The sequence below is a fragment of the Scleropages formosus genome, chromosome 3, assembly GCF_900964775.1.
Source record: "Scleropages formosus chromosome 3, fSclFor1.1, whole genome shotgun sequence".
Lineage (NCBI taxonomy): Eukaryota > Metazoa > Chordata > Actinopteri > Osteoglossiformes > Osteoglossidae > Scleropages > Scleropages formosus.
Genome location: NC_041808.1, coordinates 36,537,047 through 36,563,117, shown reverse-complemented (window position 1 = coordinate 36,563,117; position 26,071 = coordinate 36,537,047). Strand labels below are relative to the sequence as shown.

At 43.0% G+C, this 26,071-nt stretch overlaps 1 protein-coding gene across 1 annotated transcript in view; it reads left to right on the top strand.

The window, feature by feature from the left end:
• ttyh3a (tweety family member 3a) overlaps nucleotides 1–20,934 on the top strand; it is a 79,704-nt gene extending 58,770 nt beyond the window's left edge. Inside the window, exons 9-14 of the mRNA XM_018732755.2 lie at nucleotides 1,689–1,781; nucleotides 2,913–3,005; nucleotides 4,637–4,773; nucleotides 11,493–11,666; nucleotides 13,373–13,448; nucleotides 18,843–20,934. Coding sequence (XP_018588271.2) covers nucleotides 1,689–1,781; nucleotides 2,913–3,005; nucleotides 4,637–4,773; nucleotides 11,493–11,666; nucleotides 13,373–13,448; nucleotides 18,843–18,914 — 645 coding nt within the window. The 3' untranslated portion in view covers nucleotides 18,915–20,934. The remainder of the gene's footprint in view (nucleotides 1–1,688; nucleotides 1,782–2,912; nucleotides 3,006–4,636; nucleotides 4,774–11,492; nucleotides 11,667–13,372; nucleotides 13,449–18,842) is intronic.
• The last annotated feature ends 5,137 nt before the right edge of the window (nucleotides 20,935–26,071 follow it).

The following is a 26,071-nucleotide window of genomic DNA, read 5'->3' as shown; positions in this document are numbered from 1 at the left end:
AATGTACTGATCTCAATAGCAGAGTGTACATACAAGTGCACCGTGCAAATCAGGATGTGAAGGGCAAGGGTGACATGATGAACACAGAACAAAGAGATGCCTGGAGTGTTCTTACAGTAAGTGAAAAGGGGTTACATGCGCAAAACTAATACACGGAGGCAAGATGTGTAGGGAGTTGGAATATGGGATCTGGGAAGGATCACAAAGGACTGACGCGGATAGGACAGGAGCACAGGGCTGGAACAGCAACACACTGGAACAGGACTTGAGAAAAATGTCAGTGAACAGTTAATGCCAGGCAAGTCACAGAAAAGGGGGGGGGGGGGGGAGGTGGGGGAGGTGCAGTGGCGCAGTGGGTTGGACCGGACCCTGCTCTCTGGTGGGTCTGCGGTTCGAGTCCTGCTTGGGATGTCCTGCGACGGACTGGTGTCCCGTCCTGGGCGTGTCCCCTCCCTCTCCAGCCTTGTGCCCTGAGTTGCTGGGTTAGGCTCCGGCTCCCCTGCGACCCCGTATGGGACAAGCGGCTCAGACTGCGTGTGTGTGCGCCCTCAATTTGCATTTCACGATTTTATATACAACATATGATATAACTTTTATTTATGACTACAATCGAAAGGACATTCGTTACAACTATTAAACTGCTAGAATCCATGACACTTGTCATAATTATTCTGACAGGACAACAGCTCATTGGGAATATAAGACCAAACCAAGTGTAATTCATGGCATGTTCCTTGATACAAAAGCTCTGCGGTTTAAGATTCATGGTAGTTACCATGATTTCACCCTGATTGATAGATCTGGGTCTCTGTGACCAACAACCACTAAATTGACCCTGAATACATTTGCAAATGTTTGACGGCTTCTGCATGTGCTACATTAGTCCTGTCTTGTGGCAGAAATATGGAGAAAATGTATAGGGAAGGTAAAAGGCATTTGTCTATAAAAGCCAAATTTAAACAGCTAAGGAACAACATGTTGATAAAACAGACAAGCTCAACAACTGTGACAGGATGAACTAACAATGTGGTGGCCCAGGATAGAAGTCTTTGGCAAACTGTTGTTGGTGACCTATACAGTACTGCACCTGGGCTGCCAGGCAAAACTAAGTAACTTAACTAAGACTGACAGTGAGTTGCAAATTGTTTTTCAGGATGCCACTGAAATGTGCAGATCCTTTTCAGAAGAATAGTTACTCTGTTGAATAATGCCAGGTGGAAAGGACAGAATTTTAAGTTGTGTTGAGGGTACAGTCCTGCATCAGGTGTAATACCAGAGCACAGTGTTGCATGGTTCATTGAGGTACAAGTTCACACACACACACACACACACACACACACACACACACACACACACACACACACACACACACTTTCAGAACCGCTTGTCCCATACGGGGTCACGGGGAACCAGAGCCTACCCGGCAACACAGGGCGTAAGGCCGGAGGGGGAGGGGACACACCCAGGACGGGACGCCAGTCCGCCGCAAGGCACCCCAAGCGGGACTCGAACCCCAGACCCACCGGAGAGCAGGACTGTGGTCCAACCCACTGCGCCACCGCACCCCCCCCAGGTACAAGTTCAGTAAGCCTTATTTCTACTCAGTGGCTTTACTGACCTCCCCTGGCTAGATCTTGTGATGTGTGTGGTATATGTGAGTGATAGAACGTATTGTGTTCCTGTTCCAGAAGCTGTCTGGGAGCCATAAGGCCCTGGTAGAGATGCAGGATGACGTGGCGGAGCTGCTGCGCTCGGCAATCCGTGAATATCCCAAGACCAAGGTATGCATTTGTATGCATGTGCACCTGTGTGTACACATATTATTGACCATCCAGTGTGTATAAAATTTCATATTTGTCACAAAGGCACTCGGAAATAGAAATTCATTTTAAATTTCCTAGGAAAATGCTTAAATTTACATTTATTCATTTAGCAGACGCTTTTCTCCAAAGTGACGTACATCTCAGCAAAAATACAATTTGTGCACTACATTAAGAGAAAGAGACATGGCTGCAGACATGTGATTCTTAAGTAAAACTAGTTTGTTACTATCCACTTGATGCACCGATATTCATCGCTTTAGTAGGTCCATAAAATGCAGTATAGATGAATCCTGCTGACCTCCTACCATTTTTTTTTTGAAGAATAAGGTAACAGTATTTGTTAACAGTAGACCCCTGGATACTTCATCAAAGCAGTAATGTCTGAAGTATACACCTGTCATACAATGTAGATATGAGGTTGTGATGTTGTACCAATGGTTGTAGAATCCTCACTGCACATCCTTTATTGACAGGGTGGACAAGAACACCTACCCAGAATTCTCTTCAATTCAATTCAATTCAATTCCATTCAGTTCAATTTATTGACACAGAGCGCTTTAACACAGGCATAAGGCAAGAGAAACAAATACAGATAGAATCAAATACAAACAGAAGCAAATACAAATAGAATCAAAAGCACTTGACAAGCTCTCATGCCCCAGACTATAGCAGGACACTTTTTCCTTTGTGTCTTGGTGTGGTTAACAAACCCCCAGTACCACTAAATGTGCCGTCATCCCAGTTATTCAGGCTCAGTGGACCCCTGAGACCTTCCAAACTTTTATTTCATTACTACAAGAGGTTTCTTTGTCGCACAGGTCCAGAACACCCAGCCTTTGTGACCTTACCAAGTTTTTTAAAACACATCAGCATTTACAGAGAAATCTCCTATGGTGCTATTCTGCTCTGTGCATGTTTTGTTCCTGTTTAATATTTTATCTCAATGGTGGTACTTAATGGACTGTTTAGAGCAGGTGTGGTACTCTTTTACCAGAACAATTTAGAGTACTGAAGAGTGGTGGGAACAGTGATCTCTTTGATGGCTGATGGATCTCCCAGGTCTGTGACTCTGGTTTGTCCTTCTCCCAGGGAAATCTGGAACAGATTCAGCAGGTTCTGAACACAACAGAGATCAGTCTTCACCAGCTCACTGCCCTGGTAAACTGCCGGAGCCTGCACATGGTGAGCCCCTGACTCTACATCTCTGCCTCTCATTCAGTGCTTAACAAAAGAAAAAAAAATTCAATAAAGTGTGAGACATGGTCTATTATAAATTCCTAACACTCATGAAAGACTGTGAAGCAAGGGGTGGGATGCACCCAGGGTGGGACGCCAGTCCGTCGCAAGGCACCCCAGGCAGGACTCGAACCTCAGACCCACCAGAGAGCGGGCCCTGGCCAAACCCGCTGCACCACTGCGCAAACCCCCCACAACAGTACACAGTGAAATGAAACAACATTCCTCCAGGACCACGGTGCTACATAAAACGACATAGTTAGTGACGCAGACTACCTAAGTGCATGTGTGCAAGACTTGTGCAAACACTGCTAAACACACACACAATGTCTGCAACCACTCGTCCTGAGCGGGGTCGTGGCAAACCGAGGCCTGGCCTGGAGACACAGGGTGTGAGATGGGGGGGGGTACACCCTGAGCAGGGCGCCAGTCTGCCACAGGGCACTCCAAAGAGGACTCAAACCCCAGACTCACCACAGAGTAGGCCCTGGCCAAGCCGGCTGCGCCCCCGCACCCCCCCCCCAGTGCTAAACATTACAACAATTACTAAAACAAGACAATAACTGCTAAAACAGGACAATGAAGTGTTTCTTCAATGTTTTTATGCATAGAAAGGTACACAATATATTATATACAAAGACAAACATTTGACAAACTGACATTAGATACCTACCATACCTAACTGTTCCGACTTATGTCAAAGTCCGACTTAAAGACGGACTGAGGACACAGAACTCATTCGTAAATCTGGGGACTGCCTGTATAGTGGAATGAGACATGTAATGCTTTAAAAAAAAAAAAAAATTCTGTTTTTATATACTGATCTGGAGTTGTAAAATCAGTCAGCTTGTACTGTTGTATTATTTCAATGCTTGTCTTGAACCTTGTATCTAAAGGGACTTTCATCAGTTTAATACAGCTGGATATTATTTGTCATTAATAAGGTTACGCATGTTATACACATCCTTTAGGGAGGGCTAGTTCACTGTGTGTTTCTGAGCCAACAGTATTAAGGCTGGAAGCCCATGTCCTCAAGCATACAAGCTGCAAGCCATCCTTAATTATGGCGTCCATTAAGCAACTTATCTGTTAGCAGCGGAGTCCAACACTAAGCCCTGAAAGCAAACTCTAGGTTTGTTGTCTGTTTCAGCTACATCACAGGTTGCATTTGTATTGTTTTACTATATATAGGGATTGCATAAAGTGTACACTTATGTGTATAGCGTAACTTATGTTCTACTCTCAACACTGCATTTTCTGGAGCTGCGCTAAAGATTTTCACTCTTCTCTACATGTTATGTTGATGGTGATGTGACAATAAAGCTTGATTTGATTTGATTTGATGTAAAATATACATGCCCCTGGGATACATGTGCATATGCTTTTAAAGATAAGAGGTTAGTGAAAAGCCCCAGTGGCACATCCACAGCCTGTTAAAGCTTACATCATGGAAGCTTCAGCAGTGGGTGGCTGTGAGATTGAGTTCGTTCTGCATTGGTTGTATTGAAACACCGTTGGCTGTTGTATCTCACCCATCTTCCCTCCATCCTTGTTAACCATTTGCTTACTGTTTACAGGACTATGTTCAGGCTGTGACAGGACTGTGTTACGACGGCCTGGAGGGCCTCATCTACCTGGTCCTGTTCTCGTTTGTCACAGCTCTCATGTTCAGCTCTGTAGTGTGCAGTGTGCCACACACCTGGCAGGGGAGAAGGTAAGAAGCACCACACTCATTGTGCAGCACAATTGCAGTATGCCTGTCTGTTTTTGTTTCAGGCAGTCATCCTTCCTCTTTACAACTTATCCCATGTGTTCGGAAGTTGGGGGAAGTGAGCATTTATTCTCTGCTTTTCATTGTCACCATGCATAGCAACAGCTGTGAAACTTCACATAAAATGGTGCTGCCTGAGTGTGGAACTTCAGTACTACAGGTGCAATGACATGTCTTTCTCCTGCCTCTTGCTTTCTGCGGAACAGGCAATTCCACTGATTAGTTAATGCTCTGTGTGAGGCAGCAGGACTGTGGTGCATGAGGAGGTGTTATCCAACAATATTAGCATGAGAATTTAAAAGTATACAACTATCAGCTCTATAATATACACACACACACTTTCTGAACCGCTTGTCCCATACGGGGTTGCAGGGAACTGGAGCCTACCCGGCAACATAGGGCATAAGGCCAGAGGGGGAGGGGATACACCCAGGACGGGACACCAGTCCATCACAAGGCACCCCAAGCGGGACTCGAACCCCAGACCCACTGGAGAGGGATACAGATACGCACTGTTCTCAAAGTACTGTCATATAGTCATTTACCACCAATTTTCCCATCATACATTGTACAAGAAGCTGCATGAAGGATTGACAGCTCTTCGTGCTCCTTGTCATGTTCAATTTAAGAATTTTTCAAGTAAAGATCCAACTCTTCTTCCAAATTAAGTTCGTAAGTCAGGAACAACCGTGAATTAAAATGACTGGAGGAAAAAAAATGTCATCACCACTTATTCCAGTGTAATTTCAGTCTTTGACTGATATATCCCACATAACTGCACAGGATTTGTCATCTAGTTACTGATCACCAGCACCAGCACCCAATCAGTTGGGTCTCACTCTCCTACTCTGTTTGGGTGTGTACTACTACTGGCTAATGACTGGATGTGGTACTGCAAGTGCCAAAAGTTTAGCATAAAAATTTTGAAAACAGACAAATGGATTGAAAAGAATAAATAAGCAGAAATTTTTATCCAGAATGTGAAACATGTATTGTATAATTTTTGAAAAAATACATGGTGTCAGCTTAGACTCTGTTAGATGATGGTTAGTCCACCTTCATACAGTTTCTTTACCTAGTACACACTCACTGTTCTTCAGTGTTCTGGCCCTGTGACGGCTTAGTGGGTTGAGTGGTGGTCAGAACTCTAATCTACCTTGTCTTGTTTACCACTCTCCACCAGGGCTATGGAGTCGGTACACAAAACCTTCGACTCCGACTCCAGTAACCCAATAATTGCTTCCGACTCTGACTTTTACTCCATGATTCTGTCTCCACAGCACTGCCCAAGAGTTGCACATTATTTTGGGGGTTGGCTTATCTGGCAAATATAGACCTAAACTCATATTACACCTCTAATTTTTGGGGGTTGACTTATATACCAGATCAACTTATATGCCAGCTCATACGGTACGTTTAGTCAAAGTCGGCACATTTTTACCGACTCAGATTCCAGTAATCCAATAATTACTTCCGACTCCAACTCCACAGCACTGCTCTCCACTCTTGTCCATCGAAGGTGTGTTACTGTGCCATGTTCCGTTTCCAGAGTGAGAGGACGGACCCAAGTGCAGAGCGAACAGGATCGTTTATTAAGGAAGATCCAATAATCGTTGTCACAGGCAGGCGCAGTTAGCCGAGGTGCAAACGTCATACTGAGGGAGATCCAGGAGGCGAAGTCGATATTCAGGCAAAAGGTCAAAGAGCACAGGAATCCAACCGGGTCAGGAGGTTTCGCGGGGCAAGGATCTGGGAGCAAGAAACACGAGGCGAGGAGCGAGGGAGTGGGAGCAAGAAACATGGGGCGAGGAGCGAGGGAGGGGGAGCAGAAACACGGGGCGAGGAGCGAGGGAGCAAGGAGCAAGGAGAGCCGTGGGAAGCTTGATGCATGAGGCAAACATGGTTCCGTGTCAGTCTTGGTCCTGCCGCCGCCTTTTATGCTTCCGTCTCGACCAGTTCCCAGGTGTAGCTTGTTGCACCGGCAGTGTGGCATACTGCTTTTCACACAGTAGAAAAAACTAAACCAATTTGGCGGACCAAACACTTTTTGGCCGGAGTCTGAACATGTCCATCCATCCATCTTCCTCCGCTTATCCGGGACCGGGTCGCGGGGCAGTAGTCTAAGCAGAGCCCCCCAGACTTCCCTCTCCCCGCACACCTCCTCCAGCTCCTCTGGGGGGAACCCCAAGGCGTTCCCAGGCCAGCTGGGAGACGTAGTCTCTCCAACGTGTCCTGGGTCTGTCCTGAGGCCTCCTCCCAGTGGGACATGCCCGGAACACCTCCCCAGGGAGGCGTCCAGGCGGCATCCGGAACAGATGCCCAAGCCACCTCAACTGGCTCCTCTCGATGCGGAGGAGCAGCGGCTCTACTCCGAGCTCCTCCCGGGTGACTGAGCTCCTCACCCTATCCCTAAGGGTGCGCCCAGCCACTCTGCGGAAGAAAATAATTTCTGCCGCTTGTATCCGCGATCTCATTCTTTCGGTCATGATCCAGAGTTCATGACCATAGGTGAGGGTAGGAACGTAGATCGACCTGTAAATTGAGAGCTTCGCCTTACGACTCAGCTCCCTCTTCACCACAACAGACCGGTACAATGACCTCATTACTGCGGACGCCGCACCGATCCATCTGTCAACCTGCCGCTCCATTTTTCCCTCACTCGTGAACAAGACCCCGAGATACTTAAACTCCTCCACTTGAGGAAGGAGCTCCCCCCTAACCCGGAGGGGGCAATCCACCTTTTTCCGACTGAGGACCATGGTCTTGGATTTGAAGGTGCTGATTCTCATCCCCGCCGCTTCGCACTCGGCTGCAAACCTCTCCAGTGCACGCTGTAAGTCTCGATTCGATGAAGCCAACAGGACCACATCGTCTGCAAAAAGCAGAGACGAGATCTTGCGGCCACCAAAACAGACACCCTCCGTTCCCTGGCTGCGACTAGAAATTCTGTCCATGAAGATAATGAACAGAATCGGTGACAAAGGGCAGCCCTGGCGGAGTCCAGCATGCACTGGGAACAGGTCTGACTTACTGCCGGCAATGCGAACCAAGTTCCTGCTCCGGTCATACAGGGAACGAACAGCCCGTAGCAACGAGCCCCGAACCCCATAATCCCGAAGTACCCCCCACAGGATGCCACGAGGGACACGGTCGAATGCCTTCTCCAGGTCCACAAAACACATATGGACTGGTTGAGCAAACTCCCATGGACCCTCCAACACCCTAGTGAGGGTATAGAGCTGGTCCAGTGTTCCACGGCCAGGGCGAAAACCGCATTGCTCCTCCTGAATCCGAGGTTCGACTATCGGTCGGATTCTCCTCTCCAGTACCCCGGCATAGACTTTCCCAGGGAGGCTAAGGAGTGTGATCCCCCTGTAGTTGGAACACAATCTCCGGTCCCCCTTCTTAAAAAGAGGGACCACCACCCTGGTCTGACAGTCCAGAGGCACCGTCCCCAAACTCCACGCGATGCTGCAGAGGCGTGTCAGCCAAAACAGCCCCACAACATCCAGAGACTTGAGAAACTCGGGGTGGATCTCATCCACCCCCGGAGCCTTGCCACCGAGGAGTTTTTTGACTACCTCAGCAACTTCAGCCAGGGTAATGGACGAGTCCCCCTCCAAGTCCCCAGCCCCAGCTTCCTCTACGGAAGGCGTGTCGGAGGGATTGAGGAGATCCTCAAAGTACTCCTTCCACCGCCCGAGGACATCCTCAGTTGAGGTCAGCAGCGCACCACTTCCACTGTAAACAGTGTTCGTGGAACACCGCTTCCCCCTTCCGAGTCGCCGGACAGTTTGCCAGAATCTCTTTGAGGCCGACCGAAAGTCTTCTTCCATGGCCTCGCCGAACTCCTCCCAGGCGCGAGTTTTTGCCGCGGCGACTGCCAGAGCCGCGTTCCGTCTGGCCCGCCGGTACCCATCAGCTGCTTCAGGAGTCCCATGAGCCAGCCAGGCCCGATAGAACTCCTTCTTCACCTTGACGGCATCCCTTACCTCCGGTGTCCACCACCGTGTTCAGGGATTGCCGCCGCGACAGGCGCCGGAGACTTTATGGCCGCAGCTCCGAACCGCCGCCCCGACAATGGAGGTGTGGAACATAGTCCATTCGGACTCAATGTCCCCAGTCTCCCTTGGGACCTGGTTGAAGCTCTGTCGGAGGTGGGAGTTGAAGACCTCTCTGACAGGGGCCTCCGCCAAACGTTCTCAACAGACCCTCACTATGCGTTTGGGCCTGCCAGGTCTGTCCAGCTTTTTCCCCCGCCATCGAATCCAACTCACCACCAGGTGCTGATCAGTTGACAGCTCAGCCCCTCTCTTCACCTGAGTGTCCAAAACATATGGCCGAAGGTCAGAAGAAATGACTACAAAGTTGATCATCGACCTCCGACCTAGGATGTCCTGGTGCCAAGTGCACTGATGGACACCCTCATGCACGAACATGGTGTTTGTTATGGACAAACCGTGACTAGCACAGAAATCCAATAACAACTCACCACTCGGGTTCAGATCAGGGAGGCCGTTCCTCCCAATCACGCCCCTCCAGGTGTCACTGTCACTGCCCACGTGGGCGTTAAAGTCCCCCAGTAGAACGACAGAGTCCCCAGGGAGAGCGCTTTCCAGCACGCCCCCCAGGGACTCTAAAAAGGCCGGGTACTTTACACTGCCGCTAGGCACATAAGCAGAAGCGACAGTGAGAGACCGTTCCCTGACCCGAAGGCGCAGGGAGACGACCCTCTCGTTCACCGGGGTAGACTCCAACACATGGCGGCTGAACTGGGGGGCTATTAATAAGCCCACACCCGCCCGCCGCCTCTCACCCTGGGCAACACCAGAATAGTGGAGAGTCCACCCCTGGTCGAGAAGAGTGGTTCCAGAACCCAAGTTGTGAGTGGAAGTGAGCCCGACTATACCTAGATGGTATCTCTCAACCTCCTGCACTAGCTCAGGCTCCTTCCCCACCAGCAAGGTGACATTCCAAGTCCCAAAATCCAGAGTTGGTGCCCGAGGTTTGACTCGGCCCCGACCACCGCCCAAATCACAACGCACCGGCCCCTTATGTCCTCTCCGGCAGGTGGTGAGCCCACCGAAGAGCGGCTCCACGTCTTGGCTTCGGGCTGAGCCCGGCCAGGCCCCGTGGGCATAGATCTGGCCACCAGGCGCTCGCATGCAAGCACACCCCCCCAGGCCTGGCTCCAGGGTGGGGCCCCGGTGACCCCATACCTGGCGGGGTGAACGAGATTCTTGATTTAATAGTCATAAGGGGATTTTGAACCGCGCTTTGTCTCGTCTGTCACCCAGGACCTGTTTGCCTTGGGAGACCCTACCAGGGACATATAGCCCCAGGCAACATAGCTCCTGAGATCATTCAGCTGAACATTTCCAAATAGCCAAATCTTATACTCGCACTTCCATCATTTTTCTCCTCCTGTCATTCTCCCCTCTGATCATGCACTCTGCCCTGCTCATTCAAGACAGTTTTCCTTTTCCAGTGCAACAAAATCTTCTGCGACATGGGCAGATCAAAGAGGTTACAGCTCATTCCACTCATTAGATATAATGAGATGTATCCAGGTTCCAAGAAGTTTGAGATCTGTATTGTAATTTGTCTTCCTATACTTTTGAAATCCTTATCAGTCTACAGCTGATTTTATTACAAAAAAAAACAAAAAAACCCTGCAATAAGGCTGGATCTTGACAGAGAAATGGCCAGATATGAACGCTAGGTGCAGACAAACTCCAAAGGTCAATGTCATATGGCCATTTTATTATTGATGAGAAAAAGCATGCATGGTCATGCTTTGGTACAGGGTGGCCACAGAGTTCTTTTGCATGCTAATTAACTTTTCCTAGAAGTTGACTGCATGCTTCCCTCCATTCTTCATGCAAATTTTAACCTTATAAATTGTTAACAAAGTACACAAACGCATGCATAAGGACTTTGCAGCCACCCTGTCAATTCTGGGGCTTTCAAAAATTTCTACTCATTCTTGTAAAGCTTTGTAGAATATTCAAGGCATAACAAGCCGAAGCAAACATTTAAAACTTTCTTGAAATTTAATGAGATCTTTTCCTACTTTGAAAGAGCCATTCTCCAGTAATATTTGCTTTAAGCACTTCAGGCAGCTCTAGGTAATGAAATTTTTTAAGGGTTTATAATCTGAAATTTGACAGTTTGAGTTACATGAGGGGCACTGATGTTGAACCTTAAATTTGCACATTTAAAATATAGAACTGTTGCATATACAATTGCAAGAGCCTTTGGGTAGGGGCAGCTGGTAATGTAGTGGCTAGAGCTGCTGCCTTTGGACCCAAAGATTGCCAGTTTGAATCTCACCCCTGGCTGTAGTACTCTTGAGCAAGGTACTTACCATAAAATTGCTCCCCTAAAATTACCCAGCTGTATAAATGGTTAACTAATTGTAAAGTAGATTAACATTGTATGTTTCTTTGGAGAAAAGTGTTAGCTAAATGAATACAAGTAAATTTAACTAAGTTCGATCAAACTGATGAACTTTCTTGGTAAAAGGTAATATTGTGAAACAATATAATGCTAACTGTCATTCAGGGTTATGTAGGCTTTTGGAACTCTGCTCAAATAAGCTATGGTCTGAGGTATAAAACATCCATGCCCCTGGCTCCACTTTTGTTCTGTCTCAAAAAAAGGAGTGAGGAGGATGGTGAGGAGGAGTCTATGGCCCATGGCAACCGGCAGCCACACGACAACCTGTACCGTGTTCACATGCCCAGCCTGTACAGCTGTGGAAGCAGCTATGGCAGCGAGGCCAGCATTCCTGCCGCTGCACACACCGTCAGCAATGCCCCTGTCACGGAGTACATGTGAGTCCACACACATCAAAATATTGGGCCTCTCTACTGCCCAACTCGTTAACTGGCACTCGAGCTAAGTGAAACAAATGCTATTGTTTTTGACGTGGTTTCGTGACATACCTATAGCCTTGTCTAATACTATTTGTGTTATTTTTGTACTTATAATTCTCATATCCCTAAATTATGTGGGCTACAGTTATGATACAGATAATATTTTAATATTGGCACAATGACATCATAACCTATCACATGGTCTTTATATTGTATTTATCACACTCCTTACAAAATGTACACTTACACTCAGGAAGGTATCTCGGTAAAATGCATCCACACTGTGCAAATTTTAATATTTCTTTCACTTAGCTTCAGTGTGCTCTCCTGTCTTTTTCCATAGCTTGCCTTTTTTTGGAATTCTAGTTCCCAAGCTTGTAATTTGACTAAGTTGCATCAAACTGATGAACTTTCTTGGTAAACGGTAACAAATTCACTTTTGATATTGACTTGAGCACGTTTTCTGATAACTCCAATATAAATTGGGATGGAGCTAGTGGAGGGCTTCCGAGTCCAAATGCCTGTGGTGCTACACTATGGGGCCCAGGGAATAGAAATTTGCTCATGTTCCGTTGGGTGCATGGCATTCTGGGTCACTGGCACTCATCGCTCACAGAAATCCCACAATCATCAGGGTTGTGGGTGGAATCTGGTGAGTACTACTTTCCTTCAGTTGTGTTTCACTGCCAAAATAAGCTACAGTATGTATTGTAAAAAAAAAATAACAATTAGTAACTCATGACTTACAGAGCAAATGAAGATCATCAAGCCTCATGCATTATTTAGAAACTGTACACAGTGCCTCTAATTAGTCTCTGAGTGTTTTGTAGAGTCAAAGACACTACAAGACACTTTATGCCATAAACATTCATAAGCCAAATTATCAAAATGTGTCATCTCGAGTGTACATTGTGTAACAGTTGTGCTTCCTGGATAGCTTTCGGACCTGCACTTCCTTGCACTGGCCAAGAAGTTTATAATAATGTAAATATATATAATTAAAAGACAAACTACAAATAGTAATTAAGTAAAAAGTAATAATCAATAAATAATATATTCGCGTTTTCATTCTCATGTCTAAAATACCCTTTATTTTGGTATTTTAATTAATTTTATGAGACATTTTTCAATCTGAGAACAGATTATTTTTTCCTATAGGAAATAATAATAATTCGGCTCTCTTATAACAGGAACTGGACTGCAGAGATAATTTCACAGAATGAATTAACCCTCTTATGTTAGCAATAGGTCTACTTTGAATAATGAGAAAAGCATTTGGAGCTAAGGTTACAATTTTAAGATTACTAATTAAAGTCCATGGGGGGTGCTGATGTTACACCTTTGAGAAAAGCATGCAGTAGATTAACATTGTATGTTTCTTTGGAGAAAAGTGTTAGCTAAATGAATAGAAGTAATAATTTTGTATGTTGTACATAATACTGTATGTCACGTAACACATGCACAATAAAATGTCACTTTATTATATATATGGTATCACTTTTCTATGGCTATGAAAAACAGACTAATGTCTGTTTAGACAGGCTCAGTAGTTTTTGGTGTTCCACCTTCCACCTTTACTGAGGATACTGAGAAGGGAAGTCAGACACATTGGCAGCTATGTGGGCAGCTGTGATTCCACATTTTGTTTCCATGTTGCCACATAGGACCCAGAATGCAAACTTCCAGAACCCTCGGTGTGAGAACACCCCTCTGATTGGCCGAGAATCACCTCCACCCTCTGTAAGTCTCCATCGCACAAATGCTCCGATCGACTGCTGAGTCATTTTGACAGCCTTGGCCCAGTGAAATGAAGTAGAAATAGAGTTGTCAAATCTGTATCAAAACTTTTCAGTTTTCTTTGAAAATTAATTGTGCATAAAGGAAAGTTGTAGTATGTTTAACAAGTCATGGTCTAGTACTTTAACGCTCATGCAACATATTTATACATACAGTATACCTAGCACTGCAGCAATGGCCTACACTGTCGTCGTGGATTTTGTCAGCTAATCGCATGCTGAATTAGGAACCCACAAGTGATAAGCTTTGTAGATTACTTGGAGGGAATATAGGAACTTTTCATAACAGAATTTTCCATCACAGTTCTAAATATGCAAATGAAAGGAGGCTGGAAATCGTCCAAATATATGTATGTGGCGGAGTGTGTTACACACATGGCAATAGTGTGTTGCAGATAAAAAGTTTGTGAGACTCTAAGTAGAACACTTTCATCTGCCAGTGCTGTTGAATGTAATTCTTTTTAGTGCTTAGAGTGGTGTAAAAAAGAACCTGTATTTTTAAAACAGCTAAAATGTATTTATTCATTAAAAGGTGATTGAATGCTTAGTAAAAAGTGCTTGTATTGGCCTAGTTTGAGCACTGGCTGTGCTCACCAGCAAAAGGTCTTCTGATCTGAGAAGTTAGCACTGAAAAATGAATGGGAGATTAAGGCAATGCATTTCATTTCTATTTTTGTATATGTATGTGTGTATATGTGTATAAAATCAAGCATAACCATATATATGCAAAGATTTGTATTCTTGTATTTGTAATTTAAAGCTGTGAATACATATACACAGTATATTAAACAATATAAAATATGTTAAAAAGCAGTTACACATTTTATATCCATGATATGCATTATTAGATGTGATTTTGTGTAGTACTTGTGGTGAACTGTGACTAGACATTTTGAGAAGATCCTTAAAAATTTAAAAACAGAATCAAGAAACAGCTACTATTTGGTAGTGCATTAACTGAAAAAGTGTAGATTCTGTTATCATTTTTCTTACCATTTCTGTGAGCCATCAGTGTCCCCCCTCCCTGTGCCTTTCTTTCCCATGTACTCCTCTTTTCTCCGGCCCCACCTCCCCCCTCCATGCAAATTCGCTAATTTGGAAAATGGCATTCCCCCTCAGCCTTCCCTCAGCAAGCCCCACCCCACTCACCCACCAGAAACTGACCTTCACTGTGTCTGTAAACCATGTTGCTCTTGGAGGCTGCGCTGTGTATTCTTTCTACATTCTTCTGTCGTTTTCTTTCCTGCAAACCTGCACAGTTGTATTTGACTGGCACGGACAGTCACAGCCGACACAGCTGGCAGTTAAAGCCTTCGGAAAATGCAAGATCTTTTTGGTAGCCGCGCCGGCTGTTCTGACAGGTACTGAAAAAATCCGTCCCCTTCCCTTATCCCTTGTACTGCTCCTGCATCTGCTTCACTGAGTCCTCTGAACTCCCCTATTTTGCGTAACCAGGGTAACATGGCCTTCCCTGTCTCGTGCTAGTGTCACTCTGCCACTCCACATTCATTCCTCCACTCCACCTCAATCCCTCACACCATCCCTCTACCGTTTGAGCAGCATGTGATTCTTCGGTTGTAGGTGGTATGCTCCTGTACCTGTGATGTCCGCCACTGTACATCTCCTTCTACCCTTGCTTTGTTGGAAATTAAATATCACAAAGTTAACCCTAAGATAATTATCCAAGGGTGATTAGTGGAATGCAGCAGATCATTGAGTTTTTAGTACTATACCAAGTTGCTGGGATATGTTGAAAACATGTGAAGATATCAATCAAAAAATCTGAAATTGGGTAAGTTGTAGAATGACATTACGTTAAATTCAAATACTCCAGTTGTTATCTCTCAAAGTGTCAGTTCTACTGTTTGACTTTGATTTAGGTAAAGTCATCTATACTGTACTTAAGGTTGTACAGTAATTTAACTGGGTCTTTCTGAGTTAAAAGATACATTTTTGTAAGTGTGGCTAATGTTGTCTAATTGTCTCCGTAGCTTTACTTTAAGGATTAGGAATGGTATTTGGTCTATATTTGACTCTGTTTACTAAGGGGCCTTTTTTTGAAACTGAGTTAGGAATATGAATAAACATTATAGCAGATCAGTTGTTGTGCAAATTTTGTGTGAGAGGTAGAGGTGGGATTAATCACAGCTCTTCTCAAGCAAAACATCTTTTCAGGTCTTGTTGATGTTCCGGTCTCTGCCCTTTAACCTTCAAATCCTATTTCTTAAAGGGTGTAACAGACTGCCATTCTCTGTATGTCACCTTAGAATGATGCATTTCCCCTTAATACCTTAGCTCTTAGATCACAATAGTTTCTTTCGATTGCTCAGGCAATTCTGTTCCCTAGATTCATCCTTCTGTTGGCAAAATATTGGTCCTGGAGATGTCACAAAGTCAGTCTGTATTCTATGATCTAGAACACTCTACCTGCCCCCTTAAATATTATAATATTATAATATATAATATATAATATTCTGCAGTACACGTCAAGCATGAGGGCATCTTAGTAAATTATTAGTCAAATCATATGTACGTATTCAGTACCTGTCATGTGTATGTTTTGGTAGGAAAGTAAAATAGAGATTAAATCCTTGATTGTATGCATATCCCTCATTTATCCAGTCCTAATGCTTTTTTGAAAACTGACTCAGTGTTGAAAATCTGAAATATGAGAGTACTTTATTACAATTTGTTCCAATCCCAATCTCAAATTCACTTAAAAAATAATCCTAAATGATAACTAATATAACTGAGAAATTGTATAACACATTAAAATAGAAAAAAATAACATTGAATTAACATTATACTGTATATAAAATATTGATTTCATGAAGTAAATTTATCATGATAGCATGCATGGACTGACTTGAGAAGAAAAAGGAGTCATGTTAGATAGGCAGAGGGAGCTGATGGAGGAGACTGATAGAGAGGGTGACATTTTCAGCTCCTGCTTTTATTTGATCTCTCGTGGAATCAGCAGTAGTTCTGGAGCAACTCAATGTAAGAGAACTATCTTTCTGTCTTTCACTATGCTCTATAGGCATTAACACTTACAGCTTTTTTCCAGACTGTGAACCTCTTGCAGATATTTTGCTGTCTTTTTCACCTTAGCTTAACACTTTAACTTCTTTCTGCTTTAGGAGACATTTTTCAACATTATGATAAATGAATGAAAACTTAGACAATGAAACCACAATGGGGCAAAACAGGATGCAAATGCAGACAGGTGTCTGCCCAGTTTTGGGAATAACTAGATGTGAGGGAGTATGGGGTGGACTGATGGAGTTGTAATGAAATATAAACACCAGAACAGAAACACCAGAACAGAAATATAAATGGACCATAAACTAGATCAATATCTCCATCCACACCGATTCAGCTCCTTACTGTGAATACTCTAGTTCTCCGATTGTCCATTAAAATATCACCACTTCACCCAACGCTCATCAGCCTGATGCATCCTATAATTCCAGAGGAGGGTCATGGCTACGCTCCTGCGTTTTATAGATGGATATGCAAGCCTGACCCTAGAATATTGGCTCTTTCCTGAGAATGTGGATACACTGTTCCCACAATGCACTGCATCTCACAGTTTCTTTCACCCAGCTGCTTGGCACAACTTTTAAATATGGTCTTAGTTTATCGCACTGGACCAAATGTGGTCCAGACTGGATGATACAGACAGGATTAAAGGAAATCTATGTTGGGAGGCTGAATATCAGGCAATGAGTGTTTATTTCCCAGTTACACACAGATCTTACTAGAAATTTGACATTAATAAAGTGTTCTTGCTTCTACAGGTCATGGACTGCAGTGTAATTACTGTGGAAAATACAGAATAAGCAATGATCTTTGTACAGATAAAAAGTAGATGTATCTTGTTCTTCATGAATAATAAGCCTACTTGAACTGTATGTTAATAAGCAAGTATATTCATTAGATACGAGTTGAAAACAGGTGGAATTTCTGTGCTTTAAGACGTAGAAGAGAAAAAATGTCCAGTGATAGATTGCTTTTGTAAATCAAGAACTTTAAGCTGATTCATGATTTCAATTTTAAGGGGTGTTGCAGTGAAATTTTGAGAGCTGAAACTGCATAACCTTGTAGGCACTCACAGAAGAATGGGGTAATGGGATGTTTCATGAAATTGCCTGCTTTTTTGTGTCGTACTGTGTATTGGATGCATCAACATTATAGAGGCAATGGAAAGTAAATACTGAGTTTGACTGAACACATACAAGAACTGATGCATAAAAAATAAAAATAAGAAGAAATCATGCAATGGATATGCAGGAAACAGCCAAGGGTTGCTTGCCTGTACATAAATTGTATAAATAAATAATAATCAGGTATTTAATTGCATGCTACATCAGAATCAAGCCAAATTCATACAACTTATATAACTTTGTTGTTTTGGAGATCTTGTTTCAGACATGATGAGAAACAAATGCCTACAAATAGTCCATAACAGTCAGACTATACTTTTTTTTACAACAGGCTGTCCAAATGACTCCAGATAACTGTGTTTTTGAATATATGTGTGTTTTTGTGTCCATTTGTGAGGCACCTCTCTCCAGACCCCATGCTGACTTAACCTCCTGTATTGATGTTCTTCATTTTGACTGGTTAAGCCTTATATTGAACTTTAATGCTTGGCAATGAAGATGTGATGGTACATTATTACACAGGGAAACCCTCCACATGATGGTGAATTTTTTTTTCTCTCTCTCTCTCTTACCACTGTTTGGTGTTACGTGAAAATATTCTCAAGTTTGCTTTTCTTCCTAAGTAGAGTTGTGCAAGTATTGCATGTTAAGATGGCAAAAGAAAACCTTGTGTTAATAATTTCTGAATTAAAAAAAATCTTAGCTAGATTTATTTTTGGTTTTTTGGAGGAAGTTGTGGGGGTGTGGTGGTGCAGTGGGTTGGACCAGGTCCTGCTCTCCAGGGGTTCAAATCCCACTTGGGGTGCCTTGCGATGGACTGGTGTCCCCCCTGGGTGTGTCCCCTCCCCCTCCAGCCTTATGCCCTGTGTTGCCGGGTTAGGCTCCGGCTCCCTGCGACCCCGTATGGGACAAGCAATTTAGACTGTGCGTGTGGAGGAAGTTGTGAAAAGTAATGGAACAAGCAGTTTCAGCCTCTGTGTGTGAGAGAGAAAAGTGAAATTGTTTACTTGTCTACTCACACACAAATGAAAGGTATGCATAAACAAATTTGAAATTTACAGGTAGGGCTTTTTGTAATGTTGTTATAATCAAGGTTGACATGGTCACTGGGTCCTGTGAGTGTACTATATTTTCTACTGTGTTTCTATGTTTTTTCCTCTGCTGTTCCGCAGTACACGTCGAGCATGAGGGCGAAGTACCTGGCCAACAGCCGACCTGATTCCAGCAGCAACACGACACGCTAAAGCCTGGTCACTCGCACAGCTGTGCACTGTTTTGACCATTCCCAGAGATAATCTGGCATTGGAATCATTCACACTCCCTATGGGCACACACATGCACATACACCCACCCAGAGCTCTCCATTCCTCTGTAGAAGACTGCTTTGTACAGCTCTAGTTTTTGTCTTCACTCCTTGTTGAGTTCTGCAACAGGTTTAATCCACAGTATAAACCGTTTGTTTTGGATGTGCGCTTGGAAATGATACAAACTATTGTGCTTGTGTCATGTAAATAACGCTGTTGAATCAATGAAGTTCTTAAAATCCCACAGTGATAATCATCCTCTGGTGAACTCCTGTCTCACCTAACAGTACCGGCTGAGAGGATTTCCATCATCAGGAGGTCAGTTTTAATAGGGATGGGGGCAGGGTTTGTAGGGTATATCAATCTGTTGTCCACTTAGCTCCTCATTCCTGTGGCCCTTTTCAGGGCAAGGGAAAAAGTCTGCCCCTTGCCACATGAGGTTGGCAAAGTGGAACACTCCCGAAGTGGTCTTTCTGTGAGCAGTGGATTTTTTCAGTGCTGCACTCTGTTTCCATTATTCTTTGCTTCCAAATATTGAGTAAAGATTAAAACAAGAATAAATAAGGCAGGACTTTACAATTTGCAAGGTCCTTAGGACAAGCTATTCACCAAATGTCAAAGAGCACTGAGGGGTATTATAAGATACCGGAGTCTTTTAAGATTTGGGGACCCAATATTGTCCTTACCTCTATTAAAACTGTAGGCCACAAACCTTTTCGCATCTAAAACTAGCCTGTATACCGTCTGTTTGGAATGGCCACCTGATTTACAGGCTGCCTGCAAAGATATGGCTCCACTATAATCTATATAAATACACTATGATATATTATAGCTATTGTAAATAACTTGAGGTCAAAATTTTGTTAAGTACCTTCCATCAGACTAGTCATATCGCTTCCTGTGACCCAGCTACTGAGCAGTGGTATTCCTAAGTGACTGATATAACCAGTTTTTTGAATAGCAAAACTATTCTTTTTTCATAATTTGTTTACACTGGTAGATACAGTGCTACAGTGCTGCTGTCTTGCTCTGAAATACAGCATGGCAGGAATAAGGAAAATAGGAAAATTCCTGGTGCAGAATGTTTTAAAAAGGCATTAAGCCAGTTTTTCAAAAGTTTACGAGTTTGAGAGGTATGAATGTTTGGTTTTGTTGCATATCATTCCAGGCATTAGTAAAATCATGCACTTGTTACTGACACAGTTGAGTGAGCCTGAACAGCCTAAGAGTTGCGGACATGTTACAGGGGGTCATATTCAGCCACCCAGACTCCCTGTAGACAGTGTTTTTAAAAAAGTAATTATGCATAAATCCTATCGTATTCCCTGAAATGGAATAGATTGGAAACTAGGCAGGGTGATTTTTCTAATGTGATTCTTGTAAAATAAAGCTTTTCTTTATTATGAAGGGAACTGTACATTGAATTCTGAGGTTCATCAGCCCCCACCCCTCCCCCCATCTTGGCCCTGCCCCCTGTGGCATTTTCATATATACACTTTGTATGTCTCACACCAAGCATTGAAAGAAGAACCAGGGCTTCTGCACTGGCTGTGACTAGCAGACCTCTGTGGTTCTCATACATGAAATGTAACACCCACATAAAAGAACTACTCAATGTCACCCAATAGATGGCTCCTCAAATTATGCACACACCAACAGTGGTGTGTTGGGCATTCCTTGAATAGAATTGGGACACTTGTTCCTAAATGGTGGAACATACAAGAAAGTCAACTATACCTATGAAAGAAAACAGCTTTATTGATGCAGACATACGTCGCTTAACAACAGGAATACGTTCTGAGAAATGCGTTGTTAGGTGATTTCATCATTGTGTGAACATGATAGAGTTTATTTATACAAACCTAGATGGTATAGCCTTGATGCAATCAAGAGACGCAGTAAACAAGATTTATGACGCTGCTGCCAGCGTAATACAGCATACTGTTTTACAGTAAACTTTTTTTATTAGTAGAAAGAGTACATTGTAAAATAATGATAAAAAGTACAGTATAGTATAATACATAAACCAGTAACATAGGTGTTTATTATCATTATCAAGTATTATGTACTATACATAATTGTACGTGCTATACTTTTATACATCTGGCAGCGCAGTAGGTTTGTTTACACCAGCACCACCACAAACACGTAACACGTTGCTCTACGACATTAGGACGGCTACGACGTTGCTAGTCAATAAGAATTTTCCAGCTCCATTATAATCTTATGGGACCACCATCATATATGCTGTCAGTTGTTAAGCAAAACATCTTTAAGCGACGTATGACTGTATTATTTTCTTTTCATTTTTGATTGGTTTGGTTTCCATTATGTTTTTGGGTTCACATGAGTTTCTGGTGCTTTATTTGTAAGTAGCACAAACTACTGTCCACCTGTGTGTTATGTTTTTTGTTTAAAATGACTTTCCTTTTTTCATGGAAAGAATTACAGCAATGATGACAAGCTATTCCTGTGCTCATATGGACTGCTTTGTTTAGTCTTTCTGTGTCTGTATCTGGAAAGCACACCCACTTATTCGGGACATGCCTGGATATGTCATGAGACAACAGATGAAGGAAAAGCACAATGGAATGGAATAAATGCTTAATACCCATTCCTGTTCCCAAACCCCCCACTTCTGCCACTTGGGCCGCTCTCCCTTTTGAGATGTTTTAAACAATTCTTCCTGTGTTTGTGTTATTGTTCCTGTGTCAAGTGGTCACTGCATCTGCTTGCCAGTCTACCCATCTTCTCAGCCCCTGTGATGGGCTACAACCCCCAACATCTTGCCTTCACTGACCCCTTGCATCCCAGAATTATGCCAACTTTTAGGGCCATCCGTCAAGTCCACCACAAGTCAGAACTACTTGACTCAAGGGCACATATGCACAACTGGAAGACATTGTTGTGGATGCATGTACATTTTGATGAAAAGACATTCACCTCTGAACAGAACAAGGAAGCTTGACACCTGCTGTGGTTGCAGTACATGTCAGGTGTGGCATGTTTAACTGGAAAAAGGAGCTATTTCATTGTGTTTACCCAAACAAGGTAGAAAAGACCACCTCTGGCTTTTGGTGCTTAAGGGGGAGTCAACTCTGTCAGACTTTCATGAGCGTTAAGTAATATCTCGAATCTGGGAAGCCTTCAGAATGTCCAAAAGAACAGAATGAATTGTAACATAAGTGGATTTTAAGCATCGACACTTGTTTCAGTGTAGCGTTGGTCCTGCAAACTGCCAACCATCCAAGAACGACCTCCCTCTTGTCATTCCTACGTGGTTTCTTTACATTGGCCTTTTTTTACTGTGTACTGACATTGAGACTCCTGTGTATGCAGAGCCCCATCTTTTATAAAATCAATGAACAGTATTTTTTATTTTCAGTGTGGAAAAAGTTTCTTGTTATAGTGATGCAATCTTTATAAGTTTTTACTTCAGTCATTCCCAGCTATAATGTATCTATGATATAATGTTTGCACGAAGAGGAGAAACAATCTGTTTAAAAAAAACCAATGCCTTTGTAAATACATTTTTTTTCAACGTTTTTCCTTTATTATTTTCTGTTTCTTTTTCTCCTTCTCAACTGTATGTCCCTGTATATTTCAGTCTTTTTAGTAAATTCACAATTTCTTTGTTTTTAATTTGTGAAGAAATACTTCTGAAACTGCATTGCTGTTTTGATAAAAAAAAAAAAAAAACTGTAGATTTTTTCTTATTCCTGTTATAATTACTAAAATATTGTACATGTGAACTCTGTGGTTTATTGAGCTTGAATTCAGTGTTTTAAAATCTGATTAAAGTTACCTTCATAAGTGAATGGTGAGGAACTTCTTATTGACTTCATATGCTGAAATTTTTATTCAGGTCTTACAATTTATTTTACATTTACACACTGTTGTTGGTACTGCACTGTGTTGTCAACAACAATGTGAAAGCATTGCCTCCTGTTACTGTATTGATTCACTGTGCTATCTATTTCATAAAAAAAAAATCTACTGAGATGCAATAGATCCATTTCTTGGTAAAATATCTAAGAATCACACATGTAGCATCCACCCATGGAGCTACTAGAGACAGGTTCAGGAGACAGAGTTCTAATTAATTAATTATAGGAACACTAGTTACAAGGATACTGACTGATCTGGACTTCAGGAATGCTTGCCTTTCACCTGAGTATAAAGTCTGTTATACACACACAGGGGGTGCAGTGGCGCAGTGGGTTGGACCACAGTCCTGTTCTCCAGTGGGTATGGGGTTTGAGTCCCGTGGGATTTGGGATTTGAAACCCAGACCCACCAGAGAGCAGGACCTGCTCCAACCCCCTGTGCCACCATGCCCCCCCCCTGTTATGTACAGTACTTTGCAAAAGCTTTAGGCACTTGGGGAAAAGTGCTGTAAAGTGAGAATGCTTCCAAAAATAATGCTCTCAATTAATAAACTTCTTACAAGGCTTAGTACATTCATTGTCAACAACCGCTTAGTGTGGCGAGCTTGGCCAGGTTCCGCTGTCCGGCAGCTCTGGAGTTCAACCCTGCTTGGAGTGCCTTGCAATGGCTGGCGTCCTGTCCTGGGTGCGTCCCCTCCCCTTCCAGCCTTGTGTCTTGTGTTGCTGGGTTAGACTTTCTTTAATGACATACAAAATCCTTACTGTAATACTGTAACTTTTTGCAAATGGAATACTTGGAAATCTAAAATATGCCTACTCCTATTGACACTAATGCAGAAAACATGAAATAACCGTCTAAAACAAATATTCTTGTGAAACATTTAAGTGCCTAAGACTTTTGCACAGTACTGTAGGTTTTTTTGGCATGTGAATTAATCAATTGATTAATTTCATTCTGTGAGCATTTTTATTTTCAATTTTTAAGTATAATGACAAACTCAAAAGCTGTCATGTACTATACAAAGTGTGTGACCCATTTTCCTACTCTGTAAAGTCCTCAAATCACCCGTTATAAAATGATGTCCATGGTTTACTCTATTCCATATCCCTTCTCCATTCCTTTTAAATTATGCACACTGTCACTGATACTGGCACCCCTGGCGCACCCGACAGCTGCGTGTCTAACAACTGTGTGCTTGACGACCACCTCGAGCCCCCCCCGGTGACGACCCCGGAGATGCAGTATAAAAGCAGCCGCTCTGATGCACCTGGCCATTGTTTCCATTTATCTGACAAATATTACAAACCTTGCACTTCACTGGTGGAATATCAATAACACCTTAACTGAGCAACAATACCAGTAGCAAAGCAGTATGGAGTCTAATTACAGTGGCAACAAGTTTGATAAGTAGCACCTTTGTCAAAACAGAACAATAACAATCTGAGACAATGCTTTTAATGATTGTCAATGTTATTTTTCAGTGAACTTGTAGATTCAAGAACCAATTATAAGTACTAACCCCCCCCCCCCACCTTACCCCCCTCCAAGAAAAGATGGGAATCTCTTCTTCAATATCCAGACCCTGCCTTAAGGAGGGTATTTAAAGAAGACATTTTGTTGAGATACAGGTGGAATGGAATACAGCATTTTATAAGAGAACTTTTGGTTGAGTGGACACTAGGTGGCTATATTGTCTCAGTGCTCTGAGATAGTCTCTGCTACACTGCTGTAGTACATCATCATTTCCAGTATAGCCTTCTTGTGCAGTTCTGTTACAAATTGCTTCTCAATGAGTAGTCATTTAAAAGTCGATGACCAGAAAATTAACAGAAGCAGATATTAACATGTTGTGTGTGAGTATGAAAACCAAGAAAAGATGCTCCTTGACTGACGATAGGTTTACGTTCCGATAAACACATTCTAAGTGGAAAAATCGTGTCGAAAAAGAATATAGATGCTTCTCAACTTAAGGTGGTTCACCTTATGATTTTTTTGACTTTACAATGGTGAGCTGGTGATAGACATTCAGTAGAAACTGTACTTTAAATTTTGAATTTTGTTTTTTTTTTTTCCCAGACAAGCAATATGCAGTGTGATACTTTCTCGCGATTCTGGGCAGCGGCAGCAATCCACACCTCTCAGTCTGCCATGCAGTCCTTATACAGATACTCCCCTGTATCTATGTTGTGTTTTGTGCGTCCATAATGTCACAGGAACACCCATCTGTATCTCCTGCTACTGGTGGGAAGAAGAACAGGAGGGCAATTTCTCTTGAGAAGAAATTCGAGGAGAAATAGGCGGCAGGCCTAATGGCCGTAATGGCAATTGCATGTATTCTAGGCTATGATGTTTGGTAGCTTAGGTGTATTAAATGTATTTTTGACTTACGATATTTTCGACTTACGGTCGGTTTCACTGTCCGTAACCCCATCGTAAGTCATGGACTACCTGTACAGTACCGCACCTACCGAACATCATAGCCTAGCCAAGACTACCTTAAACATGTTCAGAACACTCACCATAGCCTATAGCTGGACAAATTTAAGCAGGAGGCACATATGGGCATTTAAAAGACATGATGGGATGCGAAAACACAAAATATAAAAATACTTTCAATACAGTATCGGTTGTTTACACTTGGAGTGATCACTACAGAGACTGTGAGCATGGCTGAATGGAAGCTGCAGCTCGCTGCCACCACCCAGCATCAGGAGAGAGTATCATACTGCATATCGCAAGCACGGGAACAGACTGAAATTCAAAATTCGAAGTATAGACTCTACTGAATGCATATTACTATCGCGCCATTGTAACTTCGACAAATCACTAGTTGAAGCATCGTAAGTAGAGGAGTATCTATATTTATTTTAGGCAGTTATTTAGCTGATTCTTTTTATTCAGTGCAATATCTTGGAATGTCATTGGAGTACTGTGAGTAAATTATTTGCTCAAGAGAGTGAGTGAAGATTGAACCAACAGATTTTGGGTTAAAAGTTCATGTCCTTAACTGCTTGTTTATGGTACTTTCTGTTCCAGTAGTGATACCTCCAACCCCTTTAAAACAGTAAGACTTCAATGGAAAAGTAAGTTTGTACATACAAAAATATGATCTTGATATTCTCCTTTAGACACATTTGACATTAACAATCTCAATAGTGACAAAGTCCATGTCTTACATTTTAAAGAAGGTGCGATGATGACATAAATAC